Source organism: Doryrhamphus excisus, chromosome 13, assembly GCF_030265055.1.
Source record: "Doryrhamphus excisus isolate RoL2022-K1 chromosome 13, RoL_Dexc_1.0, whole genome shotgun sequence".
NCBI classification, from domain to species: Eukaryota; Metazoa; Chordata; class Actinopteri; order Syngnathiformes; family Syngnathidae; genus Doryrhamphus; species Doryrhamphus excisus.
The window spans coordinates 11,169,077-11,194,950 of record NC_080478.1 but is presented as its reverse complement, the minus strand read 5'-3'; the positions used below and the strand labels follow the sequence as shown (position 1 = coordinate 11,194,950).

Genomic DNA, 25,874 nt, shown 5'->3' with positions numbered 1-25,874 from the left:
CACCAAGTACTTTGCAAGAAGGTACTGTGTATTGTGTTCACCATTTGATGTCGTCTGTGTGTCCAGTGTAGTGTCTCTGCAGCCGCTCATCCACATTGAACAAGACCACCACTGAGGCTATGAAATACACAGTTTCGCCAGTCGGCAACAAGTAAAGATTTGAGCGGCAGTCTCGACCGCGATAACCGTATCTGGATAAGGGTCAAGGAGAAAAAACAACAATATCGTCTATAAAATAATATCCACAAGCAGTGTGGGGCATGTCCATCCATCCATTTTCTATGCCACTTATCCTCACTAGGGTATGCTGGAGCATATCACACTCACATTCATATCTATGGACAATTTAGAGTCTCCAACTAACATGCATGTTTTTGGAATGTGGGAGGAAACGGGACTACCCAGAAAAACACACACACACACACACACACATGGGGAGAACATGCAAACTCCACATAGAAATGGCAGTGTGGGGTACAGATTAATTTAAATCACATTACACACAGCTCACAAAAAGCTAGAAATATTAAGCTTTCAGGTGAAATTTCAGGGTGAACCTAAAAGATGAATAAAATGCATTTTTATAAAGCCTTCAAGCAATTGTCGTCCCATTAACTATTTGTTGACTTTACCCGCCCCTTGGGATTTTCCCCAGTTGAACAACACACAGCTTTATCTCTTTATCATAAATAAGACAAAATGACAATCACCAGCTGTGTCCCTTTAGATGACAACATTGGGTGCAACCACATAATTTTCTTCTCCCTCTTGCTTACAGAGAAAGAAGCTGTTAAAAAAGGATACACCCAGTCCAGTTTAAGCTTGTTGAGTGGAAGGTCAGCTCTCGCCTCCAGACAGTAGCCTTCCACTTGGTCCTTGGGCATGAACATGGTGATGGGGCGGCCCTTTAAATACATTTTCACATAACCTTCCTCTGGAAAAAGAAACAAGAGAAGATCAGTTAGATGAAAAAAACATCAGGTGGTATTACAGTATTATTTTAATGATTGATGGTTTGGTTATTGTCATGTAGTATGAAAATGAGTGATGGTGATGAATTATGAGGAAAAGGATTTGATTTTCCCAACTACGTATTGTTATATGTCTTTATCTAAGGGAATGACTGACAAATGATCTTTTAAAATGACTTTATTAGTCACTTCAAACACTCTTGGAACAACAAAAAAACACACATTTGGCTCACAGCACAGGTTAAACAACATAAAATGCAAAAAATAAAATAAAACTGAAAAAAGCAACGCATGCATTAAACAGCAGAGCAAAACAATGTAAACAACAAGGACAAACTATTAGCCATCTTCTTTAAGAGCAGTTGGTAATTGGTATATTATGTACATACATATCTGCTATAATTGTGTGTATCACAACTGTATTTCAGAGCTATTTCAATAACATATCTGGAAGTACTGGCTGGAAGACTTTAAGGGCCTGCGGTAACTTGGTGTATTGAGGGCCGAGTGCATTGACTGACTTTCAGTGTTCCTCAACTGGAACCTAACACTTGGAGTCTTTCTGACTGGTGACACCTTGGCAGCACTTCTCTTTCTGGCCACACTGGCCTTGGTGCCGTCTGGGGTTTGGCGTGGGGTTGTTCCTGCACGTGTCATAATGGCAGAATCTGCAGGACCGCCACTCCTGGTCCTCGGAATGGCAGAGCGGCTGAGGTATATCTGTACTGTGACTAGTGGATGGTGGAGGAGATCATGGAGAGGGGTGTGTGAAGGTTGCCATGGGCCAAACAGGGACCAAGAGGGGTTGGAGGAAGTCAGTAAAATAAGTTAGAAACTTTCTGTCATCGTGGGGCTAAATAAAGCAATATGAAACGTCTAAATACAATAGGAAAGTTGAGGAAGGAGCTACAATAAACACATACACTTTTAATCGCCACTATCCAATAATGGGGCACAGATAGAGAAAGGCACTCTCAGAAACTGAACAGTAACAGCTTGTACAGTTGTATAAATGCACTAATAATTGAAAATAACTCAGCAAGCCCATTATTGTCCAAATAGTTGGCAACACAAATGAGCACCAAGACAATTGTGGCTTGCCTACGGTCAAGCATGATGAGGGTTTTAGGGTTGCATGAGTGCTGCAGGCCCTGGGCAGCTGTGGTTCCTCTGTGGTTCTAGTGAATATACAAATTTTAAAAATTGGACTTTATAGTAAAATTGGGCAAATTTTAGTCATCTTCCGCCTTGGTAGATACTCATTGCACAGTTCCAAGTGAAATATCTGATTTGATCTGATATGCCGCTTATCCTTGCTCAGGTTGCGGGTATGCTGGAGCCTATCCCAGCTGACTTAGGACGAGAGGCGGGGTACACCCTGAATTGGTCGACCAGCCAAGCGCAGGGCACACACAAACACTCATAATCATACCTATGGATAATTAAAAGTCATCAATTAACCTAGCTAGCGTGTTTTTGGAATGTGGGAGGAAAGTTAGTACCCGGAGAAAACCCACAGGGACAACATGAAGAAAACTCCAGAGCAGTCCAAGTGGAGATTCCCCAGGTCTTCCCTATGTGTTGACAATATGCTAACCACTTAGATGTGGCGATGTGGATAACACTGCGACCCATGTTATATGGTACAATTATGATATTTAATTTAATTTTAATCATGTTGACCCTATTTTCCTTAATAAAGTCCCTTAATACAGTCCTCTAACATGCATATTGGACATTTAATTATGTGTATTAATATGCACAAATATGGCATGAGCAAAAAAACATAATGCTTGGTGGGTTCCAATGAATGACCACTGGAAAATGTGGGCCCCGGGTTGAGAGTATTTGAGAATCTACAGTATACTGCTATATAGATTGTACACCGACTACTCTAAGGTAAAATCAAGTTTCATTTGCTGTCCCTTGAAAAGATACAAGATTAAGATCTCACAAAGATCTGTATCTGTAATGAAATGCATTTGGTTTTAGAATGCATTTAAAATAACACATTCATCATTGTGAGTACTTAACTGCAGGGACCTTCAAATAAAAATACTTAAAAAAACACAAGACAAAAAATGAGCTTGTTTGCAATGCAAATAACTAGGGCAGTGGGAGATCTAAAATCTTCAAACTGCAGCGTGATCACAAAGCTCAACAGCGAGGGAGCGCGTGCGGGTGGAATATTTGTGTCATTACTATGGCAACGAAGGGATGGCGAGGAAGGCAGACACTCTGAAGGAATATCGTCTGAAGTGGAGTTGAAGTGAGGCTCACGTGTGAAGTATAGTCACAGTGGGGGTGTCGGTGAGCTAGTTTGTCTGCATGTGGATGTGTGTCTGTTAATATACTCCCAAAACAATAAAGCAAACACACTGACAGCTTAGTAAGCCACTCCTGCTCCTGTCTTCACAGTTCTCTGATCATTTAAGGACACAATTTTGGATGCAGTGGAGCATCTATCCTGATTGAAATAAAATGATCAGTAGTGTCCAAAGAGCTATGAAGCCTGGGAGATGGAGTGATGGGAAGGCAAAAGCGGGTGTAATAGGGGAGGGGCATACCTTTGCAGTGGGTCACACGTCGCATCCCTTTGTACACAGAGAGACACAAGCACCAGGTGAGGGGTCTGAAGGTTCCCTCACTTCCTGGCTTGTCACAACATGTGAGTGCGTGTTCTGACTCCATGTGGTAATCAAAACATGTTTCCTTAATGTTACTAACGTCATGTGTATGGATCACTTCTCATTTTATAGCGCCTGAACATAGTCTATGCTGTGTCAAAGCCAATACAATTCATGATACCAATACATACAATACACACTAAATTGGTAAAATTGTTAATAATTGCAATCTTGCCTGTGATAACCCAAAGACAAATGTAATCAACCTAAAGTAGAACTTTGCTACAAATCTTAAAATAAAGCCTGCTGGAGCATTATCAACTTCCCATCCATCAGCTACAGACATGGGAGCTGTCAGTTTGATCTTTTTTTTTTTTTTTTTTAGCCACTGGGCTAACCGAGTATTATGATGTTCAAATGCGATTGCAATAAGCACTGAAGCTCACATTGATAAACACTATGTAATGAGATTCAACACTGTATCGTACATGATAACAGAATTGGATGTGTTGGTATGCCTAATGCTGTGGCCAAGTGTGGCCAAGCACCATTGTCCCTTCTGGAAATATAACTAATATATAATGTCACTACCACTAGAGTCCTCCTTGAAGCTACACAAATAATGTCATTTAAAAATATTGTGCAATTCGATTATCTATTTTAATGATAGTATGGCATTGCAATTTTGGAGTCGATGGATGCTTTGCAAAAAGGTACTGCCTCATCTGGAGCTATGTTCACCAAAATTAAATTAGCAGTTCAATTTACACAAAAATCAATAGCACACTGACATTGGAAGTGCAATCAATGCTCTTCTTATTTGGTATTCAGGACCATTTGTCTGGTTTTCCGGTATTGTTTAGAGGTTATTACAGCATATGAGATTTTGCTGTTATTCTCGTAATGAGAATAGCTACTATGAGAGGCCAAACCTGCACAACAACATCAAGTCTTTGAAAACAAAAAAACTTTTTTGTCCACATCAGAATGTTTAATTGAAACAATGTAAAAAAAAATTGTCCAAAATACAACATGAATGAAAATGATGAAAGTGATGAATGAAGTTCATAAAAGAGAATGACGGAAGAAGAAATTCCACAATAATGAGATTTTTCACCTAAAACTACATTGACATGCGACTAACAGGCCTACATTAAATTTGATTGTGGTGCTATAAAATAGCACAGCCACGAGGCTTCAGCTCTTACCTGTATTGAACACTGGGTCCCTCTGCTTGCTGTAAAGTAAATGAGCAAACCGTCAATCAGCACATCCCCCATGCACATCTCCAGCATGGACATTTTTGTTCGATTTGGTGGGCATTCATTAAAAAGAGCTTGCTCATCTGTCTCAGACATTTGTTACCTGTCACTTCTTTTGCCACTGGAATTGCTTCCAGTGGATCCGGCGCGAGTTCTGTTGCCTTTGGAGTCGCCAGAATCTTTCCGTGTGAGGGAACCCACATGCTCGTTGGAGTTGGCTCTCCTCACGGTGCTGAGGGGAGACAGCAGATAGACAGTGAATAGTTGGATACTGTAGATCAGGTTTGATGGCAAAATTGACACAATGACAGTGGTGCTGCTGGGAGGACTACATCACGACGAATGACTCCGACAATGATGAGAGAGAACCCGCTTGTTAGATGGCGAATCTGACGTGAACACGGAGGAAAGCAGGGGAGCTAGAGCTGAGGTACAGTACCTGCTTTAATTGTATTGTATTGTTATATAGTAGAACAAAGTTCAACTAAACTCACAAAAACTCATGGTTTTGCTTCAGTTGCCTTTTTTTGTAGAGCATCTAGTGCTATTCAAGTTGAGGGTGTTGGCACCCGAACGATTCAGGCAGTGGGAAGAACCATTTTGTTGTGGTTTTTGGTCTCTCTTTTTGCTGCAGTTAAGAGTGTGAGTTCATGTTGAACAAGAAAATAAAGTTTGTTTGCTGCATTCTTCACTCCACCTCAGTCATTCTTCGGCACTTCAACCGTATGTATGTTTTAGCATGCGTCTTATAACACGGTACACCTTATGTATGTGTTAAGTAAAGAAATAGACCCCCGTAATTGAGACTATAGGCCTTATAACGCAGAAAATACGGTATACTGTTTTGAATACTACATAGTAAAATATTGCTCCAAAGCCAGAATATAATAAGGTTAATTATGTTTTCCCCTCTTTGTGACTATGCACCTGTAAACCTGATCAAGTTTGCATATTGGGCTACTTGACAGCCGTCCTATTTATCACAATGAAAGGCCTCCATCAGCAATCCACTTGCCTGTCGACTCATTCAGTCACATAATCCCCTCTGTGAAAGAGAGAACTATTCAAATTCTAAAATGGTTAGTTGGCTGCAGTCCCTTCAGGAGTTGCTTGCTACCAAACAGAACTAAAAATAGATGGAAAGAAACTGTTGTTTACCGAGTTAGTCCTGGAGGTATGATACAAACGAGACTGCAAGCATAGTGATGAGTATGCATTTTAAATACAATCTTGACACTGATTAAACAGTGAGTGAAAAGCAACATATTAAAATCATGACTGATGACCGTATTAGGTTACAGCAGCTAGTAATGTTAGATTAGGACATGGAACATGGTGACATGCTCACCTGAGCAGTGGAGAAAGAATTCTGGTTGGTAGAGACAAAGGAGACAAACTGCACATCTCATTATAAGCTGACAAGATGTGCAAAGGCTTTATCAGATTTACGGGAAAAGATTGGAATAAAGGGAATATATCGCTAATAATAAATACTAATATTTCACACATCTGTTAATTAAAGCTCCTGTCTTGTAAGTCCGATTCCCTCAAGAGAAACAAACTTCCTCCAAAGCACATTTTAGACATTCCCAAAGCCTACATAGGTTTTATACACAGAAATATAAATAATTCAAAAAAAATTTTAATCCCAGAGGGGTTTGCATTGGTGAAAGCGCCCAGTGAAGTAGTTTTTGCATAATCCTGCAAACTTGTAAATGACTAAACAATTTTTAGGTGGAAATAAAAAGCAATACGGTGCCAATTTACACATTTTCCATTGCCAATTAAACTAATATGTATGTTTTTTGGAATGTGGGGGGACCAGCGGCCAACAGGCTAACATTTAATTTTATTTTCATTTCTTACAAATACAGTTTTTATTAATCTCCTGTAATTTTTTAGACCTTGAAGTAAGTTCAGCACAACTCAGTTATCCCCTACTTAACTCAGCCACAGAAATGATAGGTCCACGGATAAAAACAATAGGAAAGCATTGTAGGCTTGCTAGGGATGAGTCATTGCATTGCGCTGGGATTCATCTCATTATGGAAATGTCATCCAGGGACAGGAGGTGGTTATTGTTCCCCTGATAACATTTGCACCCCAGTTATGCATGAACAGAAAAGCAGGTTGTTTATGAGTCTGGATACAGGTCAGTGGCTACTGGTGACAAAGCAATAGATGTGAAGATTTATGTTAGAAATTATCAGACATCACGGTGGTGTGACAAGACCTATAAATGTCTGAAGACAAATAAAATGTCTGGAGGGTGTAAAAATACTGTACATGACCTTATGTCCTGGCAAAGGGGCATGTGTAAGTGGCCGATAAAATTTGGCATTACAATTCCCTGGTGAATTTGATTAATTTCGTTTAATCTGCTTACCTTCTGCTGGATGCGGTGCTGGTGTCCTTCCTGGATCCAGATCCAGATGGGGAGGGCAGAGTGCCGCCGCCTTTCTTTGGTAGAATGGTGCCGTTGTTCACTGAGGGTCGTAACGGCAACGTGGCAATCATTGGCCGGGCTGGCAAAAATATGACAATAAAAAGGAACATTAGAACATATTTCTAGTTTTTACTCAAGTACTGATATCTTACTACATTAAGACAGAAAAAGGGGTTAAATGCTTCCTTTGTTTGTTATCGAATAAGATCATAAAACAGACAGATCCTTCATCATTTCTTAACAGTGTTCTGTTTTAATCAATTGCAACATATGATCCATGCAAAAAGCATGGGTCATTAACACTAACGGCGCATGCACACACAAATACATGTGCCAGAAGCCAAGGCAAGCATATAAAAACACAAAGATGCAGGTTCTTTCTGCGGTGATAAATATTTAATACACAGTTTCATTGGGCAGACAGGCACCGCTCACAACACTCTTGTCTTTCATGTAATAATTACGCAGCAGAGGGTAAACGGGTTGTAATTGTCTGTTGTTGTTTGTTAAAGTAACTGTGTCTTTGTCTTTTAGGAGGATTCCAGGCTGTGTTCCGGGCAGCCTGCTGTCTTGCTGCACCAGTCATGATAAAAAAATAAAAAATCCAGAGTCACCCAACAGCTCTCAACACAAATGTCAGAGGGCAAAATCTAACTCTTAATCGCAGTGCTATTTTTTTTTTTTTTTTCGTAACAAAGACTGCCGGACTGCTTCTTTCACAAGTTGACATAATAATATAACTCAGCAACAATCAATGCTCCGGAGCTTGTTCCTATTTAGCTCTGAGCCTCACCTTTTTTTTCCTATAGTGTGAGCTTGGGAGGTAATGTTTTATGTTTTATATTTTTGACTGTTAGTATTGACCAGGATATAAACGGCACTTTACTATATATTGTAGGTTGTAGACATGTTTACATGCAAACCAACAAGTGCTGATGAGCACCTTAGTGACTGACAGTTTTTCTTGCTGTTTTGTGACTTCTTGTGAGAGATGACCGGCTTGGAGACCCAAAAATTGCACAATAGAGATGTCCCGATACAAATTTTTTGGCTTCCAGATCGATCCAATTGTTTATTTTGTTTTTTTTTAATAACAAGCTTTTGTTAAAAAATACATTTGTGGAATTTAGTATGGTTATGAAATAGCATAAAAGTACAACAATGCAACCAAAGTATATTGCTGTATTTACCTTTTTATTACACAGCATGACCAACAATATTGACCAACCTTTTTGGGTAGGGCTAATCATTTGACAGTGTTATTTGTGTTGTGATTTACAATGTGTCACTTGTTTTTTTTTGTTTTTTTTTTTAAACAAACTAGTCTCTTCAACACATAGTAATTTATTGACCGTCCGTATTATGAACCAGCAGTTAAAGCATGACAGATGGGCATGACAGAACTAAGTCAGGTGTGCTAACGACAGTGTGATAACAAAAGTAACTGTGTGTATCAAAGTGAAGACAATGTGACACAACTGCAGGCAGTGACAGAAATGTGCTCGCTCACACAAACGCCACCAGGCCTCGTCGGTGCGGACATCAGCCTACCTGACCTCCCAACATGGCTGTCTGCTGAAGGAGACTTTCTCATCAAAGTAGGCTCTACGCACATGACGTACAATACATACAACAAAACCCAGTCCAGGAGAAGGAGATCAACCTTCCAGCTAACAGGCAAATTTACAGCAAAAGTCAAGCGGTGTCTGTTCAGCCTGTGCAACTATTCACCTTTAGTGGGCCCTCGGCGTGAGCTCATGGCCTGCTGCTCCTCAGATAGGTTGAGCCTACGGACCACGTCGGCCAGAGCAGACTTCAGCAACTGGATCTCATCTTCCTGCATCTGGACCCTCTGCTCCAGGGAGGCAATGCGGTCGGTGACCTCCATGTTGCTGGATGCAGATGCACTATCATCTGAGGAAACACAGTTAGATGAGTCTACACAGTAATGTAATAAAATATTTGCATGTTACATTTACTTTCTGAAGATAAAAACAAGAACACAAACACTATACACACACACTTCATGGAGACTGCCACAGTCACTTGATAAAATATAAATGTAAATCGCTGCTGTGTTTTTTTCCAGTAGACTTGCAATAACAATCAGATGAATTATGCATTAGATGGCAAACATCTGGTGATTAAGCAGATCTTTTGTGTGTGCTCCCACTGAAGAGTGAAGTGCCTTTAAACCAGACCGCCTGCCAAGATTATGGAAATACGGTGGGGGAAGCGTTTGACTTGCCTATATAATACTGTTAACAGTTAAGTATAACAGTGGTTTATACAGACAAGATGGTGAAAATGACAACAAACAAATGTATTTCATCAGACACCCATTTGAATACATCAATTTGAAGGACCAACATCAAATTGATTTCAATTGTAAATTATTTTTGTAAGGATAGAGGCCAAGTTGGTGCATTTCCAGCTTATGGAGGCCACAAATTGAGAACTGGCCAGATACTAAAATGTAAAAATTATGTTAATTAAGGTGCAGAAAAACCCTTTTTAGATCTGTTGGATTTTTTTTGACTGACTCTCAAAAGTACAAACTGCCTCCATATGTAGACTGAACCAATCAACATTATGACGCTGCATCTTTAGTGCCTCCAATCACCGCCTTTATTCAATTGCCTTTATTCAATTGCCTTTATTCAATTGCCTTTATTCATGCTCTACAAAAGCAAATAACTCCAGGGTCTCTACTTAGCACCAAAAAACATCTGTGGCGTTATGCAACCTCAAATTTGTATTAACTCCACCAGATGTCAGTACCTGCATCTGAAGTATCATGAGTGGTTAGCATCCAGCATCATTATCTACCTCTGCATGCACTGTATAATGTTAGTTGTGTTACTCAGTTATTAGCGTGAAACTAACTTGTCATACTGTTTACAATTAACTCATCATTTGCAAACTACAATAACAATAGACACATTGTTACATTAATACCTCTCTGCCAAAACTGAATATTTTTTTACAGGGTTAACTTCCAAGTTGTCTAAAAAATATCTGCTCACCTGAGGTGCATTGTTTGAAGCAGTGCTTCTTCATGTTGACTATCCCAAGCTAAAGCTACTACGACAGTATCTAATCAGCATCTGTCCCTCATCTGCTTTCAGGCAAAACACAATGGCTGCATAATAGTATCACTGGTCTGAGGGGTACAAAGATGGATTGTTATTGGCCCATTCATTACACAGCTCTGTGCGAGCATCAATGCTTCGCACCTAAAACATTTGAAGGAAGTCTAAATTTTTCACAGTAATGTGACAGAAGTGAATGTAAAGCTTATCAGGTCAGATGTTCACCAAAAGTCACTATCAGTGTGTTGTTACTACATTCACCAACAAAGCCATTAGCATGCACGCCATGGGACAACAGTCTCTGTGGTTCAAACCAATAAATGCACACTATTAAACGAAATGAGCAAAAATTTTGAATGCATTACCTATAGCATTATTATAATCACAATTCACCAAATACTGCATTATAAGGTGTCTCATGGATCCAGTAATGGATGAAAATGAGGATGAGCATTTCCCATTTCCCATCTCTGAAGAACAAAGAGGCACTTTTCTGAGTCATGCACAATCACTGACATCAATAATTTATTGTAGAGAGTGCATACATGTTCTGATCCATTTTCCCTTTAAGTTCTCTCATGCACAACAGTTATCAACGTATTAAAGGATGTCAAATGCGTAGCTGAGTGGGTGATGGCTGTGACTGCATAGGGGAAATCACGTCACATCTTGGTCTATGCTATTATTTTACCCATATTATAGACAAAGCCTGACTTTTAGAAGAGGTTTGAGGTCCTTTTTGTTTCTTCAGTCAAAAGAGTGAGATTTTTGGTGGGGTTGTGGTCAGGGTTCTTCACGTTCTTCCACTTGAAGCTCATCCACACATGCCCTTGCTTTATGCGCTTGAGCACGGTCATGCTGGAAAAAAAGAGCCTTTTTCAAACAATCCCCATAAGTTAGAAGCTTGTAATTGTCAAAAAATGTCTCATTAAGGCCATGGGAAACAGCCTGTCACAAAACCGTGACAGTAGGGAACCAATATCCAACTGCTGGCTCGTTTATCTTGTTGCAGAAGGTTTTCATTCTGCACTAGCTCAGCAGATGCTTTGTATAATGCAACCAGGAAAAACATTTCTCCCAAGATCAATGAGTCATTAGTCAAATAACATTACGCAAGCTTCACTAATGGAAATCTGGACTCCATTAAATACAAGTGGTGTACAAATGTTACGGTTTTCATAAGAAAGCAACCCGGAGAAGATGCAGTTGGAGGATTGAATGTCATTGTTGGTCAAGTTTCAACCCACTGATTTAATCAAACCACATGCATGGCTCATCAGAACACTGAACTGAAAAAACAAAAACAAACTGAATTTAAGGATGTTAGTGTGCCATCAATCAGACAAGTGTATTAAATCAACCTGCCGAGATTAGGCTGACAGACGTTGGTTTTCAAGTCGCCTGACAGCTCCTGCTGGACAGAGGCTTAAAGAGCTATGAATAGGCTCGAGGTGGCAGAAAGGAAGGGGAGCCATCCAACGTGACCACCTCAGTTGATATTAAAGAGTAAGACAACAGCATAATGGCTTGGATCTTGGTCTCATGTCAAAAACAGACTCTGAGATATGAAGAGAAGTGGATGGAGAGGTCATAAAGAGATGGAGCAAGATGGGAGGCCAAATGACTCTCATGTGGGATGCTATACGGTGATTCTATGAGCCTGTTTCACCCGCCCTTCCTCCCACAGGCTACATCCTTCCTGAGGTCACACGGAGGTCAAACTGAACACAACTCCCCCACTTTGCAGCTGCCAGAAACACTTTCTGCAAGCATATACTCAGTGGACTAAAATATTGGGACACTTGGACATTGACGGTAAGACAAGATGGAATGCATACAACTGTAAATTCAATGGTCACCTCCATATAGTGTAGCCTGTTGGAAGCCACTTAAGGACCATTTGTACATATTTGAAAGATGAAGAGGAGGTTCATTTAATGCATCTAATGCTCTAATCTTTGTTGTTCTTCCTTGGATCTTTTGAAATTGAGACAGCTTAAAGTGAATTTTGATGCTATAATTGTCTTAAGATAGTGCAAACAAGACCATATTGACAAGTACTTCTTGTGTGGATTTCTTTAAGACCATAGTTAACATACTTACAAGCTACATAACCTTTCAATTTAGAGCTTGTTGACGTAACTGAAACGGCACTCAGAAGCACCGCTTTCTGCCAAGGTTGAAATGTTAACAAAAATTCCCATAATCCTTGAGAATCCTTGAGCAACATATTTGTATTCTTTTATCTGTGAGTACTATATGTTCACAGGCCATTGCCTGGTTTACATTGCTGCAAGACGAGGCGGGCAAAAATAGATAAATTCCTTAAAGAGATTAAAGAAAATTGAAAGGCTAATTCCTGGTGCATTCTCGGGCCAGGCGGACAGTTTCATAATCGCTCAAAGACAAATGTCTCTTTTTATTGTATTTACAACAAAACTGAATTTTCCTTGGGGAAACGTTCTTTCCTTGCACAAAAATCTGTAGAAATTGGTTGTGTAGTTTTTTGGGGGGTTGTATTATGTTGCTAACAACCAGCATGCAAAACTCTTCTACCTTTTAATTGGTACTTTTCCATAAAGGGATTACATTAAACCTTCAGTTTAAATGCTCCAGACTTAACTTAAAACGACAGCTTATATTACAATGTAGCCAATTCAGAGTGACAAAGTAGCAATAAGAATAGACACTTACTGCGTTTGCCTACATGATTTACTGCTGCATGATTTTAACAGCAGAACTAGACCACAGAGGCACCAAGGCAAGCTTGGCAGCGGCCGCAGGCACCAACACAAACGTCTCTGTCAATCTCAACCTTTCCTGACATGAAACAAGCCTTTGTCCCTCAGTAACAAACAACCAGCAAGAAAGACAGGGATGAGACATTTGTTCCAGCCAGTGAGCGTGTGTTGTTCCGTCCACTTCACGCTGTTGTTATGGGAACCCGTGTTTGCAAGTGCCAGACACTGTCAGCAAACTGAACAACATCAGCCAACAGTAGCACCACCATCTGGAGGGTCGACACTATACAGCTGTGCTTCTGGATGGAGATGACATTGTTACACAACGGAACTGTCAGTTTTGCTCTCATCTGGGAATATACTGTTCTCGTTGACTGTTGGCTTGTCGGAAAATGAGGAGAAAACTGGTTACGTTTGACCAAAGTTTGATCCTAGTCAATTAAAGTTAGTTATTTGTTTCATCCAACGCAGGCATAATTCCCTTGTGTTCTGCTGCGATTACCAGAGGAGGTTCAAATCTCAGAAAATGTATCATTGGAAGTAGGGACAATGAAGACTGATTGTGTTGTGAAGGATATAAAATGTTACAGATGTTGCAGCCATATTGCAATCATCATCCAGTGATGCTACAGAGATGCTAGCTCCACATTCACATATTTGCCTTGACATTTGCATAGATGTCAAATTAGTTAAAAAGTAAATAAAACTGGCCACACAGACGTTTTGCAAAAACAGTTTTTGCTTTCAAAATTGTATCCCCTCACATGTCCCTCACATCCCTGCACCTGTTTTCTTGATTAATCTATATTTAATGAACTTTCTAATGGAACCATTCCATTTACCCCCCACTCCATATGTTACTGACAGGCTGAACACATGCAATCAGACACGCACTTGGGCCGGACGTTTCCCTCGATTCTCCCATTAAAGGCAGATGTAAGAGACCAATTAGGGTGCTGGAGCAGCCTCTGGGAACTGCACCATGGGCACAGGGAGGTTAATAGTATCTGTTTGCATTACAACTGATCTGCTGGCTAGAACCTGGAGAAGGTGCAGCAAGCAAATCAATGAGCCACGTATTTAACCTCAACAGACATAATATGCTGATGAGAAGGATTAGCATAAATTGAATTAAGCTAACTCTTGCTGGGTCATTGTGACTGTATCTTTCATTTCTCTTAAATGGTTTGGTGAATAACTTAAGGAGTAACGTTTTGTAGCCATTTCAACAGAAGAATTAATGCAGAAGTAATGTTTTTACGTACAAGTGCATAAAGTGCTCATCTTAGAAAGTCCTATTCAAAACACGTTTTTTCAATACCCAGTAAGGTATGTATTGTTTTAGTATTTTCCATTTGCATGGGTTTACCCTGTACCCTATTGAGTTTGCATGCAAACCAATGGCCGAAACAACAAAATCAGTACCCATTCTAAGGTATAAAAACAGCCCTTAAGAGACCAATATAGATGTAATAATTCAGACATGTGAATGAAAAGTGTATGATAAAAATAATTCCATTACTATTTCAAAGTGCTGGAATTGATTTATTCACATTTATAACACCATAATTTTACCCCTGTTTTGTATGGACAGCACTGATGACACTGTGCGCAGTGACTAAAAATAATGGGTTTTTGTCAAGTGGTATGATTTATGACTAGTAGCCCTCCCCCACAGGTAAAAGTCGACATTGTGGTGAGCACATCTTGCGTTTCCATGTAGAGTGGAAACATCCTGCTTTCTGTTTCTGGCTATTTTGTGGTATTTTTATACACGCTCAAGGACTAGTGAGCTTGCTGACCTACACAGGCGCACACACATGCACGCACACACACACACACACACACAGAAGTTGAAGCTGGACACTATGACAAGCTTGGTTACCCACACACACACATTCACAGTTGGTACATTTAAAACGCAGGAGCTTGCACATTCCCTACTTTGCATGCATAATTGTTTTAGTGGGTCAGAGGATGAGGCTGCACGGATGTGTGCCAGTGCAGGAAAAGATCAGAGAAAGAGGGAAAGCTCTTCTGCTAAGCTTCTGTTCACAGGGAAATGCTTTAATGACAATGTGGACACCATTTTGCCAATTAACAGCTAGTTGCATCAAGATGGTAGAGATGGTAGCGTGGAGGGGTCAAGCGTTAGTAAGGTCATGTCATAAAAACGCTGGATAGCTTCCACCTGACCTTGGACATGCATAGTGTTACTGTAATGCACCACAAGCTGTATCATGTGCACATTTAATGGTCACACTTTGTCTAAGCGTTAACAGTTTGACACCCTAACATGAATGACAAAGCAAAAGGTAAACCTTTAGCAAAAAAAAAAAAATAAGGTAAGATAAGAGGAGACAGGAACAAGTATCACCGGTCAACTTTTTCATCTTTAGATTTCTGAAGGTATTAAAAATAAAGAAGTACTCTAAAGTAGAGCATTCTCACAAGATCAAACAGTCCAGAGGAGATGAGAAGGAGGGAAAAATAGCTGGGAGCTAAAACAAATGAAGGGCTGATAAGAAAAGAAATTATGAAAAATTGACAGAAGCATGGGGAATTGTGAGAGTGGGGGTAGCTGCAGAGAGACAAAACTAAATGGAGAGCGCATAGATAGAGCACTCACTGATTCTGAACTGCAGGAAATCGATCTCAGACGTTAAATGAATCAGCATTAGTAGAGGAGATACCCAGGTTCAAGTCAATACATTCATCAGACGGCTGCTCTGGTACCTGTTGCAGATGAATAATGTCAGAGACACTTGTACGTTTCCATTTGATCACCTTTATTTGAGTGGCGACCTTGGGATGTATGAGCATGGTGCATGAGTCAGTTCGTCAGTTCAATTTATAAATAAAAGAAATGTGTAGAATGGCATGACCCTTTGGATGCAAATTCAGGGCTTGAAGTAAAAAAAAAAATGCTGATGCTGAACTTTTTTCCCGTGGAAAAAAAAACAAAATTGTGAAAGATAATCGTCTTCAGCGATGAAAGAGCAAACATGTTTCTTCAAATCACAAACACGATCGGTCTGAACCAAAAACTACTAAAATATCATTGTGAACATGAACCCCCCACACTAACTGTACCAAATACCACCTAGAAGTGCATACAATTCTGCATACGTTCCCAAGCCTTACTTACTTAACCATTTAAAGCCAACGTGAACGTTACACTGTCAACAGCCTTAACGTTAGCGAGCTAATGCTAACTGGCACAACAGGAGAACACAGAAGTAAATAGCAACTAAATGCAGCGCAACAGAATAATCTCCCGGTCAAACGCCGCTATTACTGAAAACAGCATATGACACTCAGTTGAGGTGAAAGGTAGTACGTTTACAAAGCAAAATACGGCTGCAACTAATTTCAGCCTCCTTTTCCGCCGCAGCGACTTGTGAGGCGCTGGCAGACTGCTCTGTCTCCACCCCCGACTGCTGAACACCAGTCACTCATTGGCTGACCCGGGCATGCACTGCGGTCTCACGAAGAAACACAGCTTTCTGATATGTTTTAATTGTTCCTGAATACAAACATTTTAAAAGTATTTGTTCAAATTAATTATTTGTAAAAAAAAAAAAAAAAAGCCATTATTCGTGCCGTTCCGAATACCGTATTCAGCACAGTACACAAAAACATATACCTTTCCCCGAGTTGTCTTGAACGAAATAGCGGTTTGGGGGGCACGGGCTTGGCAATAGCTGCATTCAGAGCCTTACCGCATGGCTACAATGAGTTTGTGTTTGTCTGGGTCAGGCAGATTATTATTATAATTTTATTTTCGTTGGTCTTATTGAAACGCCGGAGATCAGTCATGATGCTGGAATACTTTAAACCCTGCAAATTGTGTAAATTATAAGCGAATGGGATGCTCAACTTGGCCGTTCTACTCTGTGCTGGAACAATATCCAGTCCGCTTCCTCCTCCTCCCTTCTACACTCAATTGGCTACCGTGTGGGGGGGATTTAATCCTAATCCATGTACACGTGCCATCATCAGACATGCTCGTTGGACAGAAGCCTAAGAAGGGGTGCAAGATGGAGTTGTGTCACCCCCAACCACAGTGTGTCAAACCATCTCTGTGGTGCTAGAGTATAATTTGGGAGAGGGAGCGGGGGTTGTGCCACTGGGGGCTGTGCCAGTGTGCTTGCGGGTGAACTACATGGAGGGCAGAGATAAAAGGATGTCTGATCCACATTTGGGAGAGATTATGAGCTGAAAAGGTGAATGGATGAATGTGGATGCATGAGTGTCATCTAGATAAGCATGAGTGTATGTGAGCATCGGTTTAAGAGGTGCTTTAAATCAATTCAACTCAATGAAATTAAATTCAATTCATTTACACAGCGCCAAAAATCACAGTTATCTCATGGAACCAACTGAAACCCCATATGAGCAAGCACCTGGTGATGGAGGCGAGGAAAAACTTTCTCCCCTCTGGGGAACAAACCAAGGCTCTGTGGGGCGGCTGTCTGTCTCAACCGGTTGGGTTGAGATAGAAAAATAGAGTAGAGGGATCAGAAAAGAGTCTTCATCTTAGTCAAAGAGGGGTATTTCATAGAAGGGTATCTCTGATACATATCAGTTTATCAGGGGCCAGCTCTAACTACTATATGCTTTAGCAAAAAGGTGGGTTTGGAGATTATTTTTAAATAGAGAGCGGGTGTCTGCCCGCCCACATTGAGTCTGGGAGATGGTTCCATAACAAAGGAGCCTGATAACTAAAGGCTCTGCCTTCCATTCTACTTCTAAAATTTGTATGAGTAGCAAGTAAGTGTAAATTCTGGGAGTGCAGTGGTCTACTAGGTTCATAGGGTAATAAGAGCTCTTTAAGATATACTGGTGCCTAACCGTGTAGTGCTTTGTATATATGTATATACTTCTTACAGTATTGTAATCCACAGTCCGCGTTTTACCCACGCCCGTTGTTCGCGATCAACCAATCAGCGATCGTTTGACTACGAAAACATCCGTCATGGCGGCGCTGCCAACATCGTCTAATTCTGAAGGAAACAGCAAAAAGTGATGAACCAGTGCCTCCTAAACAAGTATTTTATTAGCGGCAGCAAATCAAATGATGGCACAGGTGAGTGAATCACATTGCTGTGACAATTTGAAGTGGTCACAATGAAACACCACCCATTAGATCCAATACCAAGTGCTGATTTTGCACAAGCTACAAAACCTAGCGGTTTCATTTCTCTGTGTATTTTTCTCACCTTTGCTTCACAAATTATTGTTTGACCATTGAGCTTTTTTTCTGGATTAAAAACACTTTACTAGTACACAAATGTGTCTATTCAATAATGTTTCATTGTGGTGCACAACTTATAAATATCACTGCTTACTACGACTACCATGTGTAAAGTATTATTTATTTCATTATTTTATTTATTTGAGATTCTCATGTGATGCCACAAAAAATTACATGATATCATTATGGCAGTCTTTTCATTTTACATGGGGCAAGTTCGGGCAAGTAGTTCTCACCTTAAGGATTCCCTATGGGCAAGTCATTTTGGTTTTTAATGTAGAGCCCTGCAGGGAGTACATTTGTCTCCAACAGGATACCAAATGTACATTGAGCAGATTACACTGGAACTACAAAGGAGTTGTAACACAGGTAAACAAGCTTAATGAATATGTGTGCTCATTTCAATGGGACAATTAGAGATGAAGGAATTCATGATTCAAAATGATCTCTGTTATGAAATATTGGGTCTAGAATGTTTTATTTATTATCATAGACATGCTACAGGGACTTTAGAAGGCACTGGTTATCTTCATATTGATTGATTTATTCTAAACTTAAGGAGCCAAAAAGATACCACTTCCACACAGAATGGGAGGACAACATTTTTTTTATATAGTTTTAAGGTAATGTAATGTCTCAATATTTTGTGTGATTACTTCCACCTAGAGTGACCAGAATACTACATATCACTTGTATTCCAATATGCTTTGACTGATAATAGACCAATTATTGTTATCTACTAATTGTGATAATTTCATCATTAATTTCTGAAAAACACTAAATATAGCAAACAATAGACAATCAAACTGTGATTTTCAAGAGACAACTGTACTGCTAATCCAACAGGGGAAAAGTGGTAAATTCTGTAAAAGACCAGTTAAACATATCCTTACAACCGGGTGTTCCACATAGCCTAATTCAAGACAATACTCTCTCTTGAGTAGCACATCTAAAAAAAGACAATCCTTAAATGACTAACTATGTTCACTGGATGAAATCAGTGTGTGTGCCTGAGTGTGTAATGAGGCTAATTTTCCCTTAGCGTAAGTTAGCCAGCTAGCTCTGATCTCCTGAGGACAAAACGTGCAGCCTGCGTGTGTTCCTGCAGTTTAGCTGACCTAGTCTCTGAACATTAGTCTGGTTGGATGCTCCACAACACATGGAGCCTGAGAGGGGAGTGGATGACATCATTGCATTTTGGCCGGGCCCAACTGGACGGCGGCATGATGTCACTTTTGCTTGGAGGCCCGGCACTGACAGACACACACTGACTCAAACAAATCTGCAATAAATTAAGTAGGGTTATTTTTAATAACTGATGAATTGGTCGATTAATCAATTAATCAGATTTTTAAGAAACATGTGTTTAATTTCCATCTCTTTATTCCAAAATGGAAGATTTGAACTAACAGAGTAAATAAGTGCACAAACACCAAGTTGCCGCTTGAATATTCTGTTAAAAATAATGTTAAATTAGTAGTTGGGTCCGGAAAATATCAGAAAAGAGCAAAAAGGAAAAAAAAGTTCAAGCTGATACTGTATGTGTGAATATCTTGGTTTAGCTAAAACCCAAAGATAATAGGTCTGCTTTCCTGGATGACTAAGAAAATAAAAAATATTCACAATTTGAGAGGCTGAAATCTGAAAACAACTAATGGATTAGTGGGCTGCATGGCGGTCGAGCGGTTAGTGTGCAGGCCTCACAGCTAGGAGACCTGACTTCAATTCCACCCTCGGCCATCTCTGTGTGGAGTTTGCATGTTATCCCTGTGCATGCGTGGGTTTTCTCTGGGGACTTAGACTTCCTCCCACATTCCAAAAACATGCTAGGTTAATTAGCGACTCCAAATTGTCCATAGGTATGAATGTGAGTGTGAATTGTTGTTTGTCTATATGTGCCCTGTGATTGGCTGGCGACCAGTCCAGGGTGTACCCCGCCTCTCGCCCGAACACACCTGGGATAGGCTCCAGCACCCCCGCGACCTTCTTGAGGATAAGTGGTAGAAAATGAATTAATGAATTACCAAAATAGTTGTCGATTAATTGGGCAATCGATTAAACATTGATTTATTGATAATATTTGCCGCCCTAAAATTCAGAAGTACAGTAAACATGACATTAGGATAACTGTACATTACAGCTAGAGAACACCTTCCACTCTTTTGAATTGCATTTCATCCCAAACTTGTTTAATGGAGCTGAGGTTAGGGCTCTCAGGTTCTTCCACAAAGCACTCGTCACAGCATGCCTTTATGAACCCAAACTGTTCCCTAAAAGTTGGAAGCATAGAATTGGCCAAAATCTGTAGGACAATAGATCAACTTTGGCAGCCAAACCTTTTCACCTGTCATCAAAGCACTGACCAAATTACAGTGCATAATTATAATGCTAAAAACTGAAAGTACTTCCTGCACTTACTTAATTAGCAAAAAGGTTAAATGTTAGCAATTTCCTTACAGCTAGACGTAAAACTATACTAACTCAGCATGGGAGTGCTACACCCGTTTTGCAGGTCAACTAAAAGGCTTTAGATGCTGTACTTGGCAATGTCCTTAAAGTTCAAAGTTTGGACACCCTTTCTCATTCATTAGCATGCTCCAGACTTTTGACTTGTAGTGTAAATATCATGAACAGAGGATGAACATAGACATGTCTGAGTTGCTTCGATTATGGCATGCATCCCATTTAACTGTTCAATAAATACTATGAACAAAAAAAAAACACTTTATGGGCACATGAGGCAAATCAAATGGGGTCCGCTTATGTTAAGCCCTTTCCTTAAAAGCTGAATACGGTGTTGGATACCATTAGATTGTGCAGGACGATGAGCTTATTGTTGTGGCCAGTGAGGATTACTACCCCTTCCCGTCAGTGCAGGAGCTTAGTACTGTGTAGTAAACATTACTGATGTTTACATTATTCAGAAATGCCAATTGCATTACCCCAGACGGATTGTGTACACTCATACAAATGCTGCTGCGGCGTGATAGGACATTACCATAACAACCATTCATAGTATTACAGGGCTCGACAATAACGTTGTACCGATGGCCCGGGGCAAGTTAAAACAAAATTCGGGCAAGTAAATCCAATCATTAATATTCCCGTCGGGCAAGTGCACTTTAGCATGCCGTACTGCCAAGAGTTTTTTTTAAAGCGGTTCTTGTTGGGTGTTGGTAAAACACGGACTGCGTAATTCCGGTGGTAATTTGCAAACCAATCCTTGCAAATCTTGAAATGGACCAATCAGAATCGTTTATTTAGACCGCGGTCCGTAATCCACAATCCGCGTTTTACCCACACCCGTTCTTGTTCGCGATCAACCAATCAGCGATCGTTTTACTAGGAAAACATCTATCATGGCGTCCCTGCCAACATCGTCTAATTCTTCAACAACTTCTGAAGGAAAACACCAAAAAGTGATGAAACAGTGCCTCCTAAACAAGTATTTTATTAGCGGCAGCAAATCAAATGATGGCAAAGGTGAGTGAATCACGTTGCTGTGACAATTTGAATTGGTCACAATGAAACACCACCCATTAGATCCAATACCAAGTGCTGATTTTGCACAAGCTACAAAACCTAGCGGTTTCATTTCTCTGTGTATTTTTCTCACCTTTGCTTCACAAATTATTGTTTGACCATTGAGCATTTTTTCTGGATTAAAAACACTTTACTAGTACACAAATGTGTCAAATGTTTCATTGAGGTACACAACTTATAAATATCACTGCTTACTACGACTACCATGTGTAAGGTAGCATGGCTTGCCATGTTAACATACATCTCCACAAATTTTCAGACATTCCTCCAAATACAATGCATCAGTACTATTATCTGATGAATTATCAGCATATATTGATATATGATATCATTATGGCAGTCTTTTCATTTTACATGGGGCAAGTTCGGGCAAGTAGTTCTCACCTTAAGGATTCCCCATGGGCAGGTAATTTTTGTTTTTAACGTAGAGCCCTGTATTAATTTAAATGTCGTAGGTGGACCTACAGTAATTAGCAACTATGAAATCTGCTACTCTAAAGGAAAAAAGTGGGGCCTCTACATACAAAGGATGAAGATATAAGAAGAAGAATGAGTCATCATCATCACAAGAGCAGGTTTCAGTCTGTTACAAAAGTCACTCAGTTTGTTGGAGTATGATCTCTTTGTGCAGCATTCCAAAAACTACTTGACTGTGTCGTATTTTGAAGCCACATTTGAAGCTCAACTTTTTAGAACTTGCAACTTGCTGGGAAAGAAATCATTTAGAGGAATGATGTCATATTGATGTGTCATGCTGCTTAGTCACCCAGCAAACTGAAATATTGTTGCTCTCCCTGCCAGTAAATGGAGTACTGCGGCACAAATGGACACATCATCGCCATTCCAACACACCCATCATCACATCAATCAAGGCGAGTTTGTTGACATGATCGCGGCCTTCAGAAAAGTCTCTCATAGAAGTCAAGTTCATCTATGTATACGCACCCTAGCTATGACACGCCAAGCTCAGAGAAACAGCATGCAGCTGTGGGAGGTACAAAAAGAGGGAGATGTTTACCATTGCAGAACTGAAGCAGCGACGAGGTGTCATACAAGCTGCTGTAGCTGGAAAAGCCGTCCTCCATTCTGAGACTCCACGTTCCACTTATTTTGCTTAGCCTGGCCCCTCTTTCTCCGGTGACTCCCTTTTGATTAGTTTATCGTGTCACTTGGTGTCCAGGGTGCTCCCTCCATTCACTCTGCACAGGTCAGGCTCCCTGGGTGTGTAACCATGGCAACCCATTCACTCCCAAGTATGTTGCTTGAACTCCAGATCGGTCTTCTATCTTCTTCTTTGTCGTCGTTGTCCACCTTGTGTCACATAGGAAAAGAAACCAAGAGAACGTTCCCCTCACTGGACGCAAATGGACTGCTGGAGTCACAGACCCAGAAGTTCAAGAGGCATTTGGTGTTTTTCCTCTTTTCCTCCTCCTCCTCCTCTTCTCCCGTCCCTCTGTTCCTCTTGTCTGTCCTCAGCAGAGGCAGCTGTTCTTCTCGATGATCTCCAGCAGAAAAACTGCTTTAGGAGGGTTTGAGTAGGCAGAGGCGTTGCTGCGTGGTTGTGTGCTTAGGTGTGTGTGTGTGATAGGCTGCGTGTGCGTGTGCGTATGTGTGTGTGTGTGTGTGTGTGTTCAGATAGTGCTGGGGAGAGCCCAACCTTCCGACTGTCACACAGCAGAGGAGAGTCAGAGCTCAGAGGGCGGGGCCTGTGGGATGGCTCCTCCTCTGCTTGGTGGTTAAGGACAAGGTAGGAAGGAAAGAAAGGGAGATGAGAGGATACATTAGATTAGAAGAGGAGAATTGAAGCTAGATGATGGGATGCTACAGGGAGGATGAGAGACAATGTGAAATATACACACTAAAAGGGATTGGGAGGCACATGAGGACACCACAACAAGCCTACGTCACGTCACATCCATTTGGCAGCTAAACGTTCAAGCGGAACATTTCCAGGGTCGGCAGCTCAGTCTCAACACGATTATCATTCTGTTCTCCGTCTGTCTTATCAGCTGCTGCAGAAGCCTCAAACACTGAGGAATCCTTAAAACAAGGACAAGAGGTGGGTGGGTTGGGAGAGGGATATGTTGAGCGAAGGATAGAAGAAAGAAATAAATAAATGGGAAAGGAGGGGGAGGGTAGTGCGGAGCAGGAATACAGAAAGAGTGCTTGAGGGGGGAGCAGGGTAGGGGGAAGACACAAATTAAGAAGTAAGCAGAGAGTGAGTTTATTGAGAGGAAAAGGGGGGCAAAGAAAAAAGATTGCTTCTTTATTTTGATTGGAGGTTTGTATGTGTAAGTGAGCGGCGGCTCTGCATTATTTATAATCAAGCTAGAAAGAAAAATAATAAATTAGACACGGTCTTTGCCCTACATTCTGCTCCATCTAGGGCCCAAGGAAATCTGTTTTTTTTCTGTTTACATTTTTTTTTTACTTTTCACGCTTATTTTGTCACCATATAATGCATGTTTGACAAATAAATGCAAAAATCTTTACATTTATTGATGCAATACACCAAATGACAATTTTGCCCAGAAGTGAAACAAAATTTTTGATTGCTACAAAATCCTTAACAAATAATCATATCAGTGTTTGTGGCTAAAGAACACATACTTCACGTGCAGATACAATTGTAATAGCTTATATATTAAATATAAATATGACGCAGAATGTGCGGCACTCTTATTTTAAAGTGTGATGCGTGTTAAAAATGTGTTTTGACAATGGCGAAGTGCAACAGTGACTGGGGTGCCTCTTGAAGCCATCGTCCCTATTTCAGAGAAAACTTGCACGAAGTCAGTGGGTAACCTGAAGTACTAACGCTAAAGTACTAAAGCACAGCTCATACAGTCTGTGTGGTGCATACACCAAGCCGCTAATCCAAGCTAACCCTGCTAGCTTACACTGGCTATTGCTGAGAAGCTCATGATCACGCTCGGTGACTAGTAAGAGCATCAATAATTTTTTTTTTTTCGTTGACTTAGTCGAGGTTTACCGGTTGCAGCCTCAGTGTTTGTGAGGACATAAATGGCTATAAATGAGCATGCAGTGGGTGGGATAAATATTTCCCCACACTAATGTTCCTTCCTGCACAGTTACATTTCATTCACACTGTAAATTTCCGCGAGATTCTGCATTTGATAGGAGATTAAATTATGATTTGCCAATTCTGTCCGCAATTCCATTATCAAAGGGCCCTAGCTCCCTCTCAAGATACGACTGATAGATGAGAAGAGATGCTCTAATGACAGCAAAGAGTGACAGTGTCTCACTTGTCTATGTCGCTTATCCTCATTAGGGTCGTGGGGGTATGCAGGAGCCTATCCCAGCGGAGAAAAATCCCAGAGGAGAAAACCCACGCACACACCCGGAAAACATGATAACTCCACATGAAATGCCCAAGCAAAGATTCAAACCCAGATCTTCTCAATCTCTCGACTGTGTGAGTGACTGCTGCGTCTGCAATTTTGACAAATTATTTTTAAGACTTATTAACTTATAACAGAACATGATCTGAGAACATTGCAAAACTGTTACTTTAATGGCAAAATTGCTGAGAGCACTTAAAGTGAGAGTTTAAAATAGAGCCTCCTTTTGTCACCTGACCTATTTAGTCCATTTATGCAGGCGACCAGACAATGTGGTTATACTTTGCAGTGGTGTCTAACTGCACTGCATAAAATATTTTTATTTCCTCATTAGCTAAGTGTTAACATGTTAAACACTGTTAACAAAAGGGGGGCAGCAATCACAGTTGATCATTATTATACTTGAAAAGGCATTTCTTTTTAGAATAAATGTAGCTCAAACTGCCAGGTTTGACTGGTAGCCAGTCAGTGTATTATCATACAATCTCATCCAGACATGCACCAGCAGATCTATTCAGCTGTGCAATAGAGAGGATTCTGACAAACAAGGTATCCTTTGTGACCAATGTT

At 40.5% G+C, this 25,874-nt stretch overlaps 1 protein-coding gene across 8 annotated transcripts in view; it reads right to left on the bottom strand.

Moving 5' to 3' along the window:
* Window positions 1-25,874, bottom strand: part of eml1 (EMAP like 1) — a 46,813-nt gene that overhangs the window by 6,748 nt on the left and 14,191 nt on the right. For 2 of the 8 annotated variants that reach the window (XM_058090194.1, XM_058090197.1), the window contains exons 2-10: window positions 9,038-9,220; window positions 8,858-8,911; window positions 7,247-7,385; window positions 6,209-6,256; window positions 4,964-5,092; window positions 4,807-4,835; window positions 3,539-3,565; window positions 805-934; window positions 42-191 (exon numbers count right to left, since the gene is read on the bottom strand). In XM_058090194.1, coding sequence (XP_057946177.1) covers window positions 42-191; window positions 805-934; window positions 3,539-3,565; window positions 4,807-4,835; window positions 4,964-5,092; window positions 6,209-6,256; window positions 7,247-7,385; window positions 8,858-8,911; window positions 9,038-9,220 — 889 coding nt within the window. Of the gene's footprint in view, window positions 1-41; window positions 192-804; window positions 935-3,538; window positions 3,566-4,806; window positions 4,836-4,963; window positions 5,093-6,208; window positions 6,257-7,246; window positions 7,386-8,857; window positions 8,912-9,037; window positions 9,221-22,957; window positions 23,960-25,874 lie in introns of those variants that run through there. The other 6 variants (XM_058090192.1, XM_058090193.1, XM_058090195.1 and 3 more) reach the window with 6 other exon arrangements.